The following is a 13,174-nucleotide window of genomic DNA, read 5'->3' on the forward strand; positions in this document are numbered from 1 at the left end:
TTCTCTCTTTGCACAGCTGAGAACCTTCTCTCCTTTTTCTCTTTCTCTTTCCCCTCTCTCTTTCTTTATCTTCTAACTCCATTTTCCTCAATTGTAATTTGAGTTTTTCCACCTCTACTGCATTTGTCTGTTTCTCTGACACACCTAAGTATTTGAGTAATTCCCTTACAATTTCAGCTTTACTTTCGTCCTTGGTTAAACCCAAATCTAACTGATTTGCTAATTTTAAAAGCATGGCCTTTTTCTTTCCTTCTAAACTTTTTTGGCAAATTTGAGAATCATCTTCAAATCCTGGAATCTCGAGCAATTTTTAAGAGTCATTTCTCTCACTTTTAATTTTGGTGACTTGTGGTTGATTAAATTAAATGAATTGAATGATTAAATATTTAAAGATCTAGGACAAGTGTTTAAATCTGCTAGGAATTTTCATGCCCCCATATCTATTGAAATCTGTCTAAACAGTTCAAATCCTGGATGAGCCCCTAAAACTATTACAACACAGGGTAAACCCTCCTGCTTAATTTAAACCAGCAACACAGAAAATACTTATCCCGTGCAGTAATCTGTGAAAATTCAAGAGGCCCAGAACTATTTAAAGTAAAAATTACCAACTTGATTTCTTAAAGTACAACAGACAATAATTTCCTAATAGCTATTTTACAACTCCTTCCTCTAACCTATCTTTTATCTTCCCCTTCTACAATGCTAGTCCCATAAAACCCCCGATTTAAGATTTACAAAACAAAGCTTCATATCTCAAAACAAGGCAACTTTCAGTTCTTCTCTGTATTCCTGTGTTTTCCTTTCTTCTCGGGGACTCTGCTTCACAGGTTACTGATCGATAAAGGTACCTTTTAGAGAGCTATTTTTTGGGAAGTCTGCACATGCTGGCTTAGCAGTTCTCCTCCCAACTGTTCAATTTTCCCCAGCCTTCTATCCACAAAGCATCAGTTTGTGTCATTGGTTTTTAAGATTGTCAATACACTAAATTTAAACTGGATTAGAGTTTGGAATTGTTTTGGAGTATAATTTAAACTGATTGGCCTAATTCAAATCTGTTTTTGTCTCTAAGTAACCAGCTACACTAACTGCTGGTCCAAAAGGTTATGTTATATTATATCTTTTTTCAGAACACTTGGTGCTGTCAGGTAGTTCTGTTGCTTTTAACTCCCTTAAAGGTACAGTACACCCACATCTTCTTAAAACTTTCCCTGCTCACCCTAAACCTATGCCCTCTTGTTCTGGACTCCCCCACCCCAGGCAAAAGACTTTGACTATTCACGCTCATGATTTTATAAACCTCTATTAGGTCACCCCTCAGCTTCCGATGCTCCAGGGAAACAGCCCCAGTCCATTCAGCACCTCCCCATGGCTCAAATCCTCCAACCCTGGCAACACCCTTGTAAATCTTTCCTGAACCCTTTCAAGTTTCACAACATGCTTCTGAGCAGAATTGCACACAATATTCCAACAGTGGCCTAACCAATGTCCTGTACAGCTGCAATATGACCTCCTGACTCCTGTACTCAATACTCTGACCAATAAAGGAAAACATACCAAACGCCGCCTTCACTATCCTATCTATCCGCAATTGTACTTTCAAGGAACTATGAAGCTTCACTCCAAGGTCACTTTGTTAAGCAACACTCCCCAGGACATGACCATTAACGTATAAGTCCTGCTAAGATTTGCTTTCCTAAAATGCAGCACCTTGCATTTATCTGAATTAATCTTCATCTGCCACTCCTCAGCCCATTGACCCATCTGATCAGGATCCTGTTGTACTCTGAGGTAACCACCTTCGCTGACCACCACACCTCCAATTTTGGTGTCATCTGCAAATTTACTAACTATATCTTCTATGTTCATACCCAAATCATTTATATAAATGATGAAAAGTAATGATCCTAGCACCGATCCTTGTGGCACTCCACTGGTCACAGGCCTCCAGTCTGAAAAGAAACTCTCTACCACCACCCTCTGTCTTCTACCTTTGAGCCAGTTCTGTATCCAAATGGCTAGTCCTCCCTGTATTCCATGAGATCTAACCTTGCAAATTAGTCTCCCATGGGGAACCTTGTTGAATGCCTTACTGAAGTCCATGTAGATCACGTCCACTGCTCTGCCCTCATCAATCCTCTTTGTTACTTCAGAAAACTCAGTCAAGTTTGTGAGACATGATTTTCCGTGCACAAAGCCATGCTGACTATCCCTAATCAGTCCTTGCATTTCCAAATAAATGTACATCCTGTCCCTCAGGATTCCCTCCCACAGCCTGCCCACCACCGACATCAGGTTCACTGGTCTATAATTCCCTTACCACCTGTGACTATCAATGATACAAATATCTCAGTAAGAGGCCCAGCAATCATTTCCCAATCTTCCCACAGAGTTTTAGCAAATACCTGATCAGATCCTGGGAATTTATCCACTTCTATGCGTTTTAAGACATCCAGAACCACCACCTCTGTAATATGGACATTTCTCAAGATGTCACTGACTATTTCCCCACTTTCTTCCATGTCCTTCTCCACAGTAAATACTGATGCAAAATGCTCGTTTAGTATTTTCCCCCATCCCTTGTGGCTCCACACAAAGGCTGCCTTGCTGATCTTTGAGGGGCCCTATTCTCTCCCCAGTTACCCTTTTGTCCTTAATGTATTTATAAAAACCCTTTGGATTCTTCTTAACCCTATTTACCAAAGCTATCTCATGTCCCCTTTTTGCCATCCTGATTTCCCTCTTATGTGTACATTTACTGCCTTTATAATCTTTTAAGGATTCACTCGCTTTCTCCTGACCATACCTGACATATGCTTCCTTCTTTTTTTCTTAACCAAACCGTCAATTTATTTTGTCATCCAGCATTCCCTACACCTACCAGCCTTTCCTTTCACCCGAACAGGAATATACTGTCTGAGTTCTGTCGTCTCTCTTTCTATCTCTCAATCTCTTTCGTTCTCTCTCTCTCAACATTTATTAAGGCAGGAACAGGATACTGATTAAGGATGCTGCAAATGTGTTGCTGGTCAAAGCACAGCAGGCCAGGCAGCATCTCAGGAATAGAGAATTCGACGTTTCGAGCATAAGCCCTCTGCAGACCTCATTTTTTACTTACTGATTAAGGATGATCAGCCATGATCATATTGAATGGTGGTGCAGGCTCGAAGGGCAGAATGGCCTACTCCTGCACCTATTGTCAATTGTCTATTTATTGATTTTTGTGTGTGTGTGTCCCTCTCTCTGTGTCTCTCTCTCTCTCTGTGTCTCTCTCTCTCTCTCTCTGTGTGTCTCTCTCTCTGTCTCTCTCTCTCTGTCTCTGTCTATCTCTGTCTCTCTCTCTCGGTCTCTCTCTCTCTGTCTCAAATTTTAGCAATCCTATGGAAGAATGGCAGAATTTGATGATGGAGCCAAAGAATAGCAATTCCCATTCACTGATGGAGCAAGAGCTCGGTAAAGCAGGTTTCAGGTTTGGCGAAGAGTTGCAGGTTGGATGTGGGGAAGAAGTTTATCTGCAGTCAGTGTTCTCACTGTTAAAATGATTGATTGAGAACAAGAGGGCACAGATTTAAAGTTGCAATTTAAAACAATATAAAAGAGCATGAAAATGCAGCAGTCAATATTCAACAGTTATTACATTTACAACAGTTGTAAAAGAAGCAAAGTTGATTTCGGAAAAAAACACTAGTCACGCAATGATTAGTTGGGGTCTGGACAGCACTACGTGAAGTGGGGCAGAGTCAAGTTCAATCAAGTCATTCAGGGGGATATTTGGTGGTTGTTTCCAGGGTTACAGAGAAAAGGCAGGGGAATTTAGTCAAGTTGTAATGCTTGTTTAGAGATATGCTCTCTATCAGCACTAATATGATTCTAAGAGTAGTAATGATCTGGAGCTCACTGTAGGGGTGGTGGAAGTGGAGATGATCGATGATTTTGCAAGGAAATGTTACAGGCAGTTGGGGAATTGAATTTGTCCGGCTGTGGGGATAGAGCAGTGGAATGAAGCTGACTTGATTGCTGGACAGAGAGAGACTGCACGAGCTCAATGGCCTCTTTCTGTGCTGTAATGATTTATGGACCCAGCACACGCTGACATGTTTGCAAAGGATCTCTAATATCTTGAGCTCCATGTGTGCGAGCTACAATGCTGTAGAGTTGTTCGACCACAATCAATCACTTCTCCAGATGTGCAGGCATCTTCCTGGACGTGCATATGAAACAATAGCAGGAATCCCTGCTGTGTGATTTTCCTTTCTTGCATTTGCCTCACTGTAGCCCTGCTCCAGTGTTGATTGAACTTGGCACAATTTGCTCTAACCAAAGTCAGGAAGGTGCTGGGCTGGTGCATCTTCATGTTCTTGTTCTCTGTCACATTAAGGCAGTGCCTGCCCTGCTGTTTCCTGAAATGACTCTGTATGAACACCTTGTGACCCCAGAGTAAAAGTCCAGGGAGCAGGGGGAGTACGCTGAGAATTATTGAGTGGAAGAGGTAGGGGACAGGAGGGAATCAGCGTGAAATGTAGGAAGTTTATAACTGCAGGGTTTACTGTGGTTTAAGAAATGAAGAGCCACCTTTTCTACAGGTGCTGCTTGTGACAGCGATCTGTGCTCAGGGAATGCTGTATGGGGGTGGGAGAGGAGAGAAACAAACTTTTAAAGGGGCTTTGAAGCAGGCAAAACTTATCCAAGTCTTAAAGAGCCATAGTGGCTGCCTCAGAAATTGTGACCCCCCACTCCCCAATAAAGTCTCGAGTCAGGTCATGATCCATGGTTTGGGATTCCCTGCTCTATTATATGAGCTAAAGATCATGCCTTCAAATCAGGAGATTGTAAGTTCAAGACTTGTTCCAGAGACTTGAGCATAAAAATAATCAACAAATTAAAAAATCCTAAAAAGAAACAATTAACACTCCACTGCATTGCTGGAATAATGCTGGTAAAATGGCAAATGTATTGAAAATATCACTGGATGGCTGGGTGAAGTTGCCATTGTTCTAGAGGATCATAGAGCTGTTCTCTTACTAGAGATGACTGGTGGTGGTTTACCCCATGCCTCAGGTGAGGGGAGAGGTTGAGAAGGAGAGTCTTTCATGGTGACCACAGCCAGTGCTGGGAAACGAACCCACATTGTTGGCGTCACTCTGCATCACAAACCAGCCGTCCAGCCAGCTGAGCTAACCAAGTCTGATTGGCTGAAACAACTCCTGAAAGCTATTCCCTTTTTTCAACGCAGGTAAAAATGTGTGCCAAATTATTCCCCAATGACACTAAAAATATTCAATAATTCAGACCTAGGGATCTGAAACCAATTGCTGCCAAGGAAGTTAAATTATTAAATGCATTTCTTCATGCTGCTCTTAGTCATTGTTTCCATCTGGGTTAATGGCCAGAGCATGAACATTAAATTTATAATAAATTTCTAATTTATAAACATACGAAATAAACTATTTCATATATCTAAGGAAATTCCCCAGCCATGTGTCCTGATGATGGAAGTTCAGAAACTGAACTGGACTGGCTATAAAAGTACAGTGGCAACAAGAGCAGGTTAGAGGTTGGGCGTTCAGCAGTGAGTAACTCACCTGCCTCCCCAAAGCCTATCCACCATCTATAGGGCACAAGTCAGGAGTGTGATGGAATACTCCCCTCTTGTCTGGATGCACATAGCTCCAACAATATTCAAAACAAAATGTGCCAAATGCACACAAGCAGTACCTCGGCTGATAAAAAAATCTTATATCTGTTTTGTCATGCAATTTTTCCACAGCAGGTTTGGTGAACGACTGAATGTGGACTTAAGTTAAAGTATTTCCCTTTGCTTTCTGATCAGGGTGAAGTGTGAAGTCATCCTGTTTCTCTCAATTAATGGTCTCTGCCATTTCCCTTCTTCCTTTGTTCTGAAGAAATGAGTTTCATCGATTGCATGTTTCCAACCGCCCACACTGGTCACTTTCTTGAAACCGCAAGTAGAAGATTGGAAGTTACATGGCTGATTTTGTGCAGGCAGACTCGATTGTTATTGCATTTTCTCAAAGCTAATTTCAAGGAGTAACACTCCACTAATGACACAACAACTGCACATTTACTTTACAAATGGCAACTTTAACTATGTGCTTTCTCTCTTACCATCTACTTTTTGAGATGTTAGCAAACAGGGTTTCCCTTCTGAAGGTCTTCATTTTCATTTCTGTTTGGACACTTGCTTCTGGGTTCTGGGTTCAAATCCCACTCAATAATCTGAGCAGAAAAATCAAGGCTGGCAGTCCAGTGCAGTACTGAGGGTGTGCTGCACTCTTGTAAGTGCACCTCATGGAGGGCTCATTAAGTAATGGTGCAAATCCCCCTGAGCAAATGTAAAATATTCCAGGGTGCTCTTTCATGGAGATCCAGGGAAGTTGTCCCTGGTCTGCTGGCCAACATTTATCCCTCAATTGGCATCCCAAAACAAATTTAAGGGCGGCACGGTGGCACAGTGGTTAGCACTGCTGCCTCACAGCACCAGAGACCCGGGTTCAATTCCTGACTCAGGCGACTGACTGTGTGGAGTTTGCACATTCTCCCCGTGTCTGCGTGGGTTTCCTCCGGGTGCTCCGGTTTCCTCCCACAGTCCAAAGATGTGCGGGTCAGGTGAATTGGCCATGCTAAATTGCCCGTAGTGTTAGGTAAGGGGTTAATGTAGGGGAATGGGTGGGTTTCGCTTCGGCGGGTCGGTGTGGACTTGTTGGGCCGAAGGGCCTGTTTCCACACTGTAAGTAATCTAATCTAAAAAATTGATCATTGTCACACTGGGAGCTTGCTGTGTGTAAATTGGCTGCTGCATTTCCTATATTGCAGCAGTGGCTAACGGTATCAGCTGTAAACCACTTGGAGGTTAATGGTGGCTGCGAAAACTCTCTTCATCTTTGAATCAGTGTTTGTTCTTGCCAGGTTTTCTTGTTATACCTTTGCTGTACCACTGCAGCTTTTCTTGTGAAATGTACTATGGGCCTGAAGTGACATGTGACTGATAATGTGGTTGACTCTTAACTGCCCTTTGCAATGGCCCTAGCAAGCCATTCAGTCTGAAGGTATTTAGAAATGGACAATAAGTGCTGGCTTTGCCAGTGCTCCCATGAGAAATTAACAAATGTAAGGTACTTTGCATATTAATGGGATGCATGGGAATGGGATGCTGAGTATGGAATTTACCTCCGCTGTTAGATTTTGGGTTATCAGATTTTTAAAAGTCAGATGGACCCGTCTGCCTGAGTTCCCAATCTCCGCTCTCATTATACTCCGCTCTGAATAAGGAGCAACTCATTCATTCTACTTTCCACCTTGCGTTATGAAGTACCCGAGCTGCTTAAAGTGGTGTGTGTTGTGTATTGTACATATCTGAGGAACTGAAACTGTCCTGTCCTACAGCAGTCGCTATCTTATGCAGCACCGAATTCTGAGCATTTGCTGTTTTATATTTGTATTTCTATTTGTAGATCATGTGGAAGTTGCTCAACAGAGCCTGGTCGTAATAAATCTTAGTCTTTTGTGCTTTCTGCCGTGGTTCAGACCCTGTACATTTGCACTGTACTGTTGTGTTTTGCTCATTACATCTGGAGGAGAGTATAAAGCTTAGAAATGATCTGTGTTTGATCAACATAGTAAGAGATGAGAATAACTTTGGCTCTAAGGGCTTAATGATTAGGAACTGAAGCAAGCCTATTTCTTGTCACAAGCCTGCCCTTTCAAGTTCATTTTACTTAACTCTGCACCCAGTTGTTTCTTGCATCGGACAATCATGTAATGTTATTGGACTGTTAATCGGAATAAACATTTAAAAAAAACCTGGAGAAATTAAGCAAATTTGGCGGCATCTGTGGAGAGAGGATCAGGTAACGTTTTGAGTCCTCTATGACTCTTCAAAACGGAGACCCCTGTATTAATACCTGAGTTCAAATTCCACTGTAGCAACGCGATAGAACTTGAATTAATCTGGAATAAATTTACATCTCTCCCTTAATGACTGTGAAGCTACTGGATTGTTGTAAAGATGCATCTGGTTCATCATTGACCTTGAGGGAAGGCAGTCTGGCCATACGTAACTCCAGACCCACGGCAGTGCGTTGTTGACTTGAACTGTCCCCAGGAACAGCATCATGTTGGCATGTGTCTGGACACACAGACAACATTGGTTCAGGAAGATGACTCAGAACTAACTTCTCATGAGCAGTCGGGGATGTGTAATAAATATTGGCCTGGCCAGTAACATTCATATCTTGGAAAACAAGATACTGTTAGGAGTAGGGGTAGGCCATTCGGCCCTTTGACCCTGTTCCATCAGTCAGTGCAATCATGGCTGATCATCCAACTCAATAACCTGTTCTTGGTTTCTCCCCACACCCTTTGATCCCTTTAACCCTAAGAACTGTACCTAACTCCTTGTTGAAAGCATTCAATGTTTTGGACTCAACTGCTTTCTGTGACAGAGAATCCCAGAGGCTCACCACTTTCTGGGTGAAGACATTTCTCCCCAGCTCGCTCCTAACTGGTCTACCTCACATCCTTAGACTGTGGTCCCTGGTTCTGGATTCCCCAGTTTTCGGGAGCATGCTTCCTGTTTATGCCCTGTCTATTCCTGTTACAATTTTATAGACTATCTTTGAGATTCCCTGTCGTTCCTCTGGGGAGAGTTGAAAGATAAATTTGCCTCACTATCCCACTTTGCAACTTCTGGGAATTTCTGCCACCACAAAGCAGAAATATTCAAAATATCATCAAAGCAACAGGGTGTTTTTCTCAAGGAAACCGACAGCTATCCAAACAGTAAAACCTGCTGCATCAGAATGAAAGTCTGAATGGCTCCCTAATGGGACAGGCGAGGCCAGCTCCACCTGTTCCATTCAGATTCACCGTACCATAAACCTCCACCAAGGCATTCACCTACCGGCAAAAACCTAAATTAATTCCCTCGCCTGCATCTCACAACACATTTTCAAAACGCAAATCTGCCACTTTTGCAAGTTTCTGGTTACATCAATACTATTGCAGGAAGTGACTGCTCAACATTGCATAACAGTTCGAATGAACATGACTTTCCTGCTGCAGGCTGGTACTTCTCCATGTCTGACCTTTTCCAATTTAAGCAGCGCTCTGGGCAGTGGTTAGACACTTGTACTTAAGTCGATGGAGCAGCCTTCCCTTTATGCAACTCCTGGCTGCACCTCCGAAACTTGGCTGAGTCTGCCTGACAGATTCCTGTTCCTGTTTTCCACAGAAATGTAAACATGACCCTTGGTTTAGTCGGTGTTTATCTGTGCCTGCCATCATTTCAGTATGTCACTAGTTCTGTCACATTAAACAATGAAGTTCAAGTTTAACCTTTGGAGTAGATTTGGAAATTGTCTAACGTCGACCACACTAAGAAACAGGATAGTTCCTTCCTGCAGTACTAGGGGCTGAAGTGCTACAGCGACTCTGCCCTTACATTTGTGTCGAGGTATTAAACAGCAGTTTGAAAAACCATTCCCCCAACTCTGCAGGGTAAGCCTCGGAGCTCTGTCTGTCACCTCTGCAACCGTTCCCCCCGGCACCCCAATGAAACTCCACCCCATCAGCCACCTCCCTGCCTCACCCCCACTCCAACCTAAACCCCGCCTCACCCCCACTCCAACCTAAACCCCACCTCGCCACCCACCCTCAACCCAAGCCCCACCTCACCAGCAACCTCCTCCCCCACCTGCCATCCCTGCCCCCACTCAAACCCCACCCCATCAGTCACCCCCCCGCCCCATCCCCACTCCAACCTAAACCCCACCTCACCAGCAACCTCCTCCCCCACCAGCCATCCCTGCCCCCACTCAAACCCCACCCCATCAGCCACCTCCACTCCAACCCAAATCCCACCTCACCAGCAACCCCTTCCCCCACCAGCCACCACCCTCCCCCATCCCCAACCCAAACCCCCACCAGCCAACCCCACCCCATCAGCTATCTTCCCCACTGCACCACCCCATCAACCACCACTGAGGGCTGCGTCAGGTTTTGAGAGAGAGAGATTATGTGAGGGGACTCTAGTCCGAGGCACAGACAGATGTTTCTCTGGCCAGCTGTGAAAAATCAGAATGGTGTGTTGCTTCCCTGGTGCCAGGATCAAGGATGTCTCGGAGAGGGTGCAGAATGTTCTCAAGGGGGAGAGGGACCAGCAGGATGTTATTGTACTCATTGGAAACAATGACATTGGAAGGGAAAAGGATGAGATTCTGTGGGGAAAAACAGAAAGTTAAGCAGGAATTTAAAAAGGAGGTCCTCGAGAGTAGTAATATCTGGATTACTCCCGGTGCTATGAGCTAGTGAGGGTAGTATAGGAGGATAGAGCAGAGGAATGCATGGCTGAGGAGCTGGTGTATGGGAGTAGGATTCACATTTGTGGATCATTGGCATCTCTTCTGGGCTGGAAGTGACCTGTACAAGAAGGATGGATTGCACCTGAATTGGAAGGGGACTAACATACTGGCAGGGGGATTTGCTAGAGCTGCTCGGGAGGATTTAAGTTAGTATGGTGGGGATGGGTGGGTGGGAGATCAATCTGAGACTGGTACAATTGAGAAAAGTAAGTCAAACAGTCAGGGCAGGCAGGACAAAGCAGAGAACAAGATAGGACTGGCAAATTAAGCAGCATTTATTTCAATGCAAGAGGCCAAACAAAGAAGGATCCCAGCTCCAAGCTGACACCAACAACCTTCACTCCCAGCCTCCCTTCAGTTACTTCGAGTTCCTGCACAAGATTGTCTGTCCCGCGGTTATTTAACATTGCCTCATTGTTTTACACCATGGTGACAGAATACGTAAGAGACTAAATAAAACCCATTTTGGGAATGTGGGAATTTTGGGAATCCATTTGATTGTAAAAAAAAAAATACCCAGCTTCCCAGCCTGATGAAGGGCTTTAGCCCGAAACGTCGAATTTCCTGTTCCTTGGATGCTGCCTGACCTGCTGCGCTTTAACCAGCAATACATTTTCAGCATCTGCAGACCTCACTTTTTACTTACCAGCCTGTGACCAGATAATCCCATGTGTCCCCAAACATCTGCTTGGGATGCATGTGCCAGTTGTATTTGGTCCTTGAAGTCATATTCAAGCTTGATTTGCTTGAATACCAGCAATGATGGAACGTGAGGTGGAGGTGCCAGTGTTGGTCTGGGATGGACAAAGTCAGAAGTCACATGAGTCAGTTTATAGTTCTGAAAGGTTTATTTGAAATCACAAGCTTTCGGAGCACTGCCCCTTCTTACGTGTAACTTCTGAAAATGATAGACCAGTTGTTGGAGTTAGTTAATATATTATTGCATTGACAAGTCTAGATTGACTTGGTTTATGGCATAGAGTAATTTATGCAAATTTTGTTCTCTGGAGCAATGATGGTATTAAAGCCAGGCTATTTGGAGTATAATGTGACAGATTTTTCTTTTTGTTTAGTTATGTGAGGGAGAGCTAGTCCATGAAATCCCCTGGTCTTGTTCACGTGAAAGTCCAGTCTTGCTCTCACAACGATGGCCTCTAGTTTCTAATCGGGCGCAGGGGTATTTGCTTTGCAATGTGTACAAGAGGGTCTGAAGCACACCTCCCTTGTGACTTCCTCCAAGGTACCACCAGCTGAAAGTCTTTCAGGAAATTCCACTTTAAACCTTCTACTGAGATACAAATGCAAGTATTCCTGTCTGTTGCAGGTCTTTCCAGTGTCCAGAACAAGCTGACCAGTCACTATCAGTGGGACACGGATGTGCTGTTTCAACAGTGGCCAAAGGTGGACCCAGTCTATCTTCAGCAGCCAGACACCGTGACGATGGTTATCAGGGTAAGATCCTAAGTGAGGAGTAGAAGTTGTACCATGGCTGAGGGAGATGAATCTTAAATATAACTCTTGCTTTCCATGGCACTTGTTCTGTTACACTTGCTCCATCTTTCTCTATTCTGTATTATTCTCATAATGCCTGGCTTATGCATTGTTCCCAGAAATTCTCCTTTCGGTGTCTCCAAGGTAGCTGATGCTGGCTTCCACACTACTAGATGCCTGATCCATGCTCAGTATGTGTTTAGATACACAACAAAAGGGCTAATTCTCAACTGTCCTCTGAAACCAAAGATGTAACAAGCCACTCAGGTATTGGGAATGACTGACAGATGCTGACCTCGCCTGGTGAGTCCCAGGTCCTGGAATGAATTTAAATTGAAATTCCTGTGCATGACTAGCGCAGTAGTCATTCAAGAGTGGAATCATGACCATGTTGCACTATCTGGGTCAAGCAGTGTTAGGGGCAGCTTGTGGGTGTTGGAGCGGATTGTTATTCCCCAAATCCAGGATTGGAGAGAGAGGCCTCAAACATCCAGGGTGACAGTAAGGAGAAAGTGAGGACTGCAGACGCTGGAGATCAGAGTCGAGGAGTGTGGTGCTAGAAACACACAGCAGGTCAGGCAGCATCTGAGGAGCAGGAGAGTCGATGTTTCGCCCTTTGTCAGGGTAACACCAAGTCTTGTTTCATCTCCACTCAGTTGCTTGTAATTTCAACCTTCCACTTGTGTAACATTGTCAAATCAGTGGGTAATGTTAATATTAATCACTGTGTATGAAAACTGGGCACTTTTCATTCTATGTCTTAAAATACCCTCTCTCTAACAACCATGAAAAGGCCACGATAATTTACCCCCCAAAGTTGTCTATTGTCATCAGAAAACTTCCATCTAATTCTAGAATGATACTTAATACATTCAAAGTGAAGGCTTCCTTTTACAAAGTTTAACCCTCCACATGTTTCAGTGAAGTCCATGTCTTCCCTTGTGCAAGTTTAATTCACCTCAGATGTTTCTATTGTCACATTATACCATGCAAGGAATTACGGTAGTGTAATGTCAACGCAGTCAATGTTTCTAATCAAACAGGTATCGTTAGCTTTATGCAGGTGAGCAGCATTTGTTTGATTCAACTTTGATTCTTTTAAAAAGCACAATTGTGTGCTATCTTCATAAATCTGCTTTTCAGCACTGTCCTGGCAACTTTTTGACAAGGTCTCGGAATTCCAGCTTGAACATTGAAGTGGCTTCCCTCTGGCTAAAAGCCAACCATTTTCCTGTTTGAAAGAAAGAATATCACTGTCTCTCATCCCAAAACTCTGTGCTTATAAAGGGATTGAAACTGGAGGG

The 13,174-nt window shown here is 43.8% G+C and overlaps 1 protein-coding gene across 6 annotated transcripts in view; it reads left to right on the forward strand.

Annotated features, from left to right (window-relative positions):
• lars2 (leucyl-tRNA synthetase 2, mitochondrial) overlaps window positions 1-13,174 on the forward strand; it is a 138,090-nt gene that overhangs the window by 118,307 nt on the left and 6,609 nt on the right. For 5 of the 6 annotated variants that reach the window (XM_060849824.1, XM_060849823.1, XM_060849825.1 and 2 more), the window contains one exon: window positions 11,704-11,831. In XM_060849824.1, coding sequence (XP_060705807.1) covers window positions 11,704-11,831 — 128 coding nt within the window. Of the gene's footprint in view, window positions 1-11,452; window positions 11,620-11,703; window positions 11,832-13,174 lie in introns of those variants that run through there. The other variant, XR_009646902.1, reaches the window with a different exon arrangement.

Source organism: Hemiscyllium ocellatum, chromosome 34 (assembly GCF_020745735.1).
Source record: "Hemiscyllium ocellatum isolate sHemOce1 chromosome 34, sHemOce1.pat.X.cur, whole genome shotgun sequence".
Lineage (NCBI taxonomy): Eukaryota > Metazoa > Chordata > Chondrichthyes > Orectolobiformes > Hemiscylliidae > Hemiscyllium > Hemiscyllium ocellatum.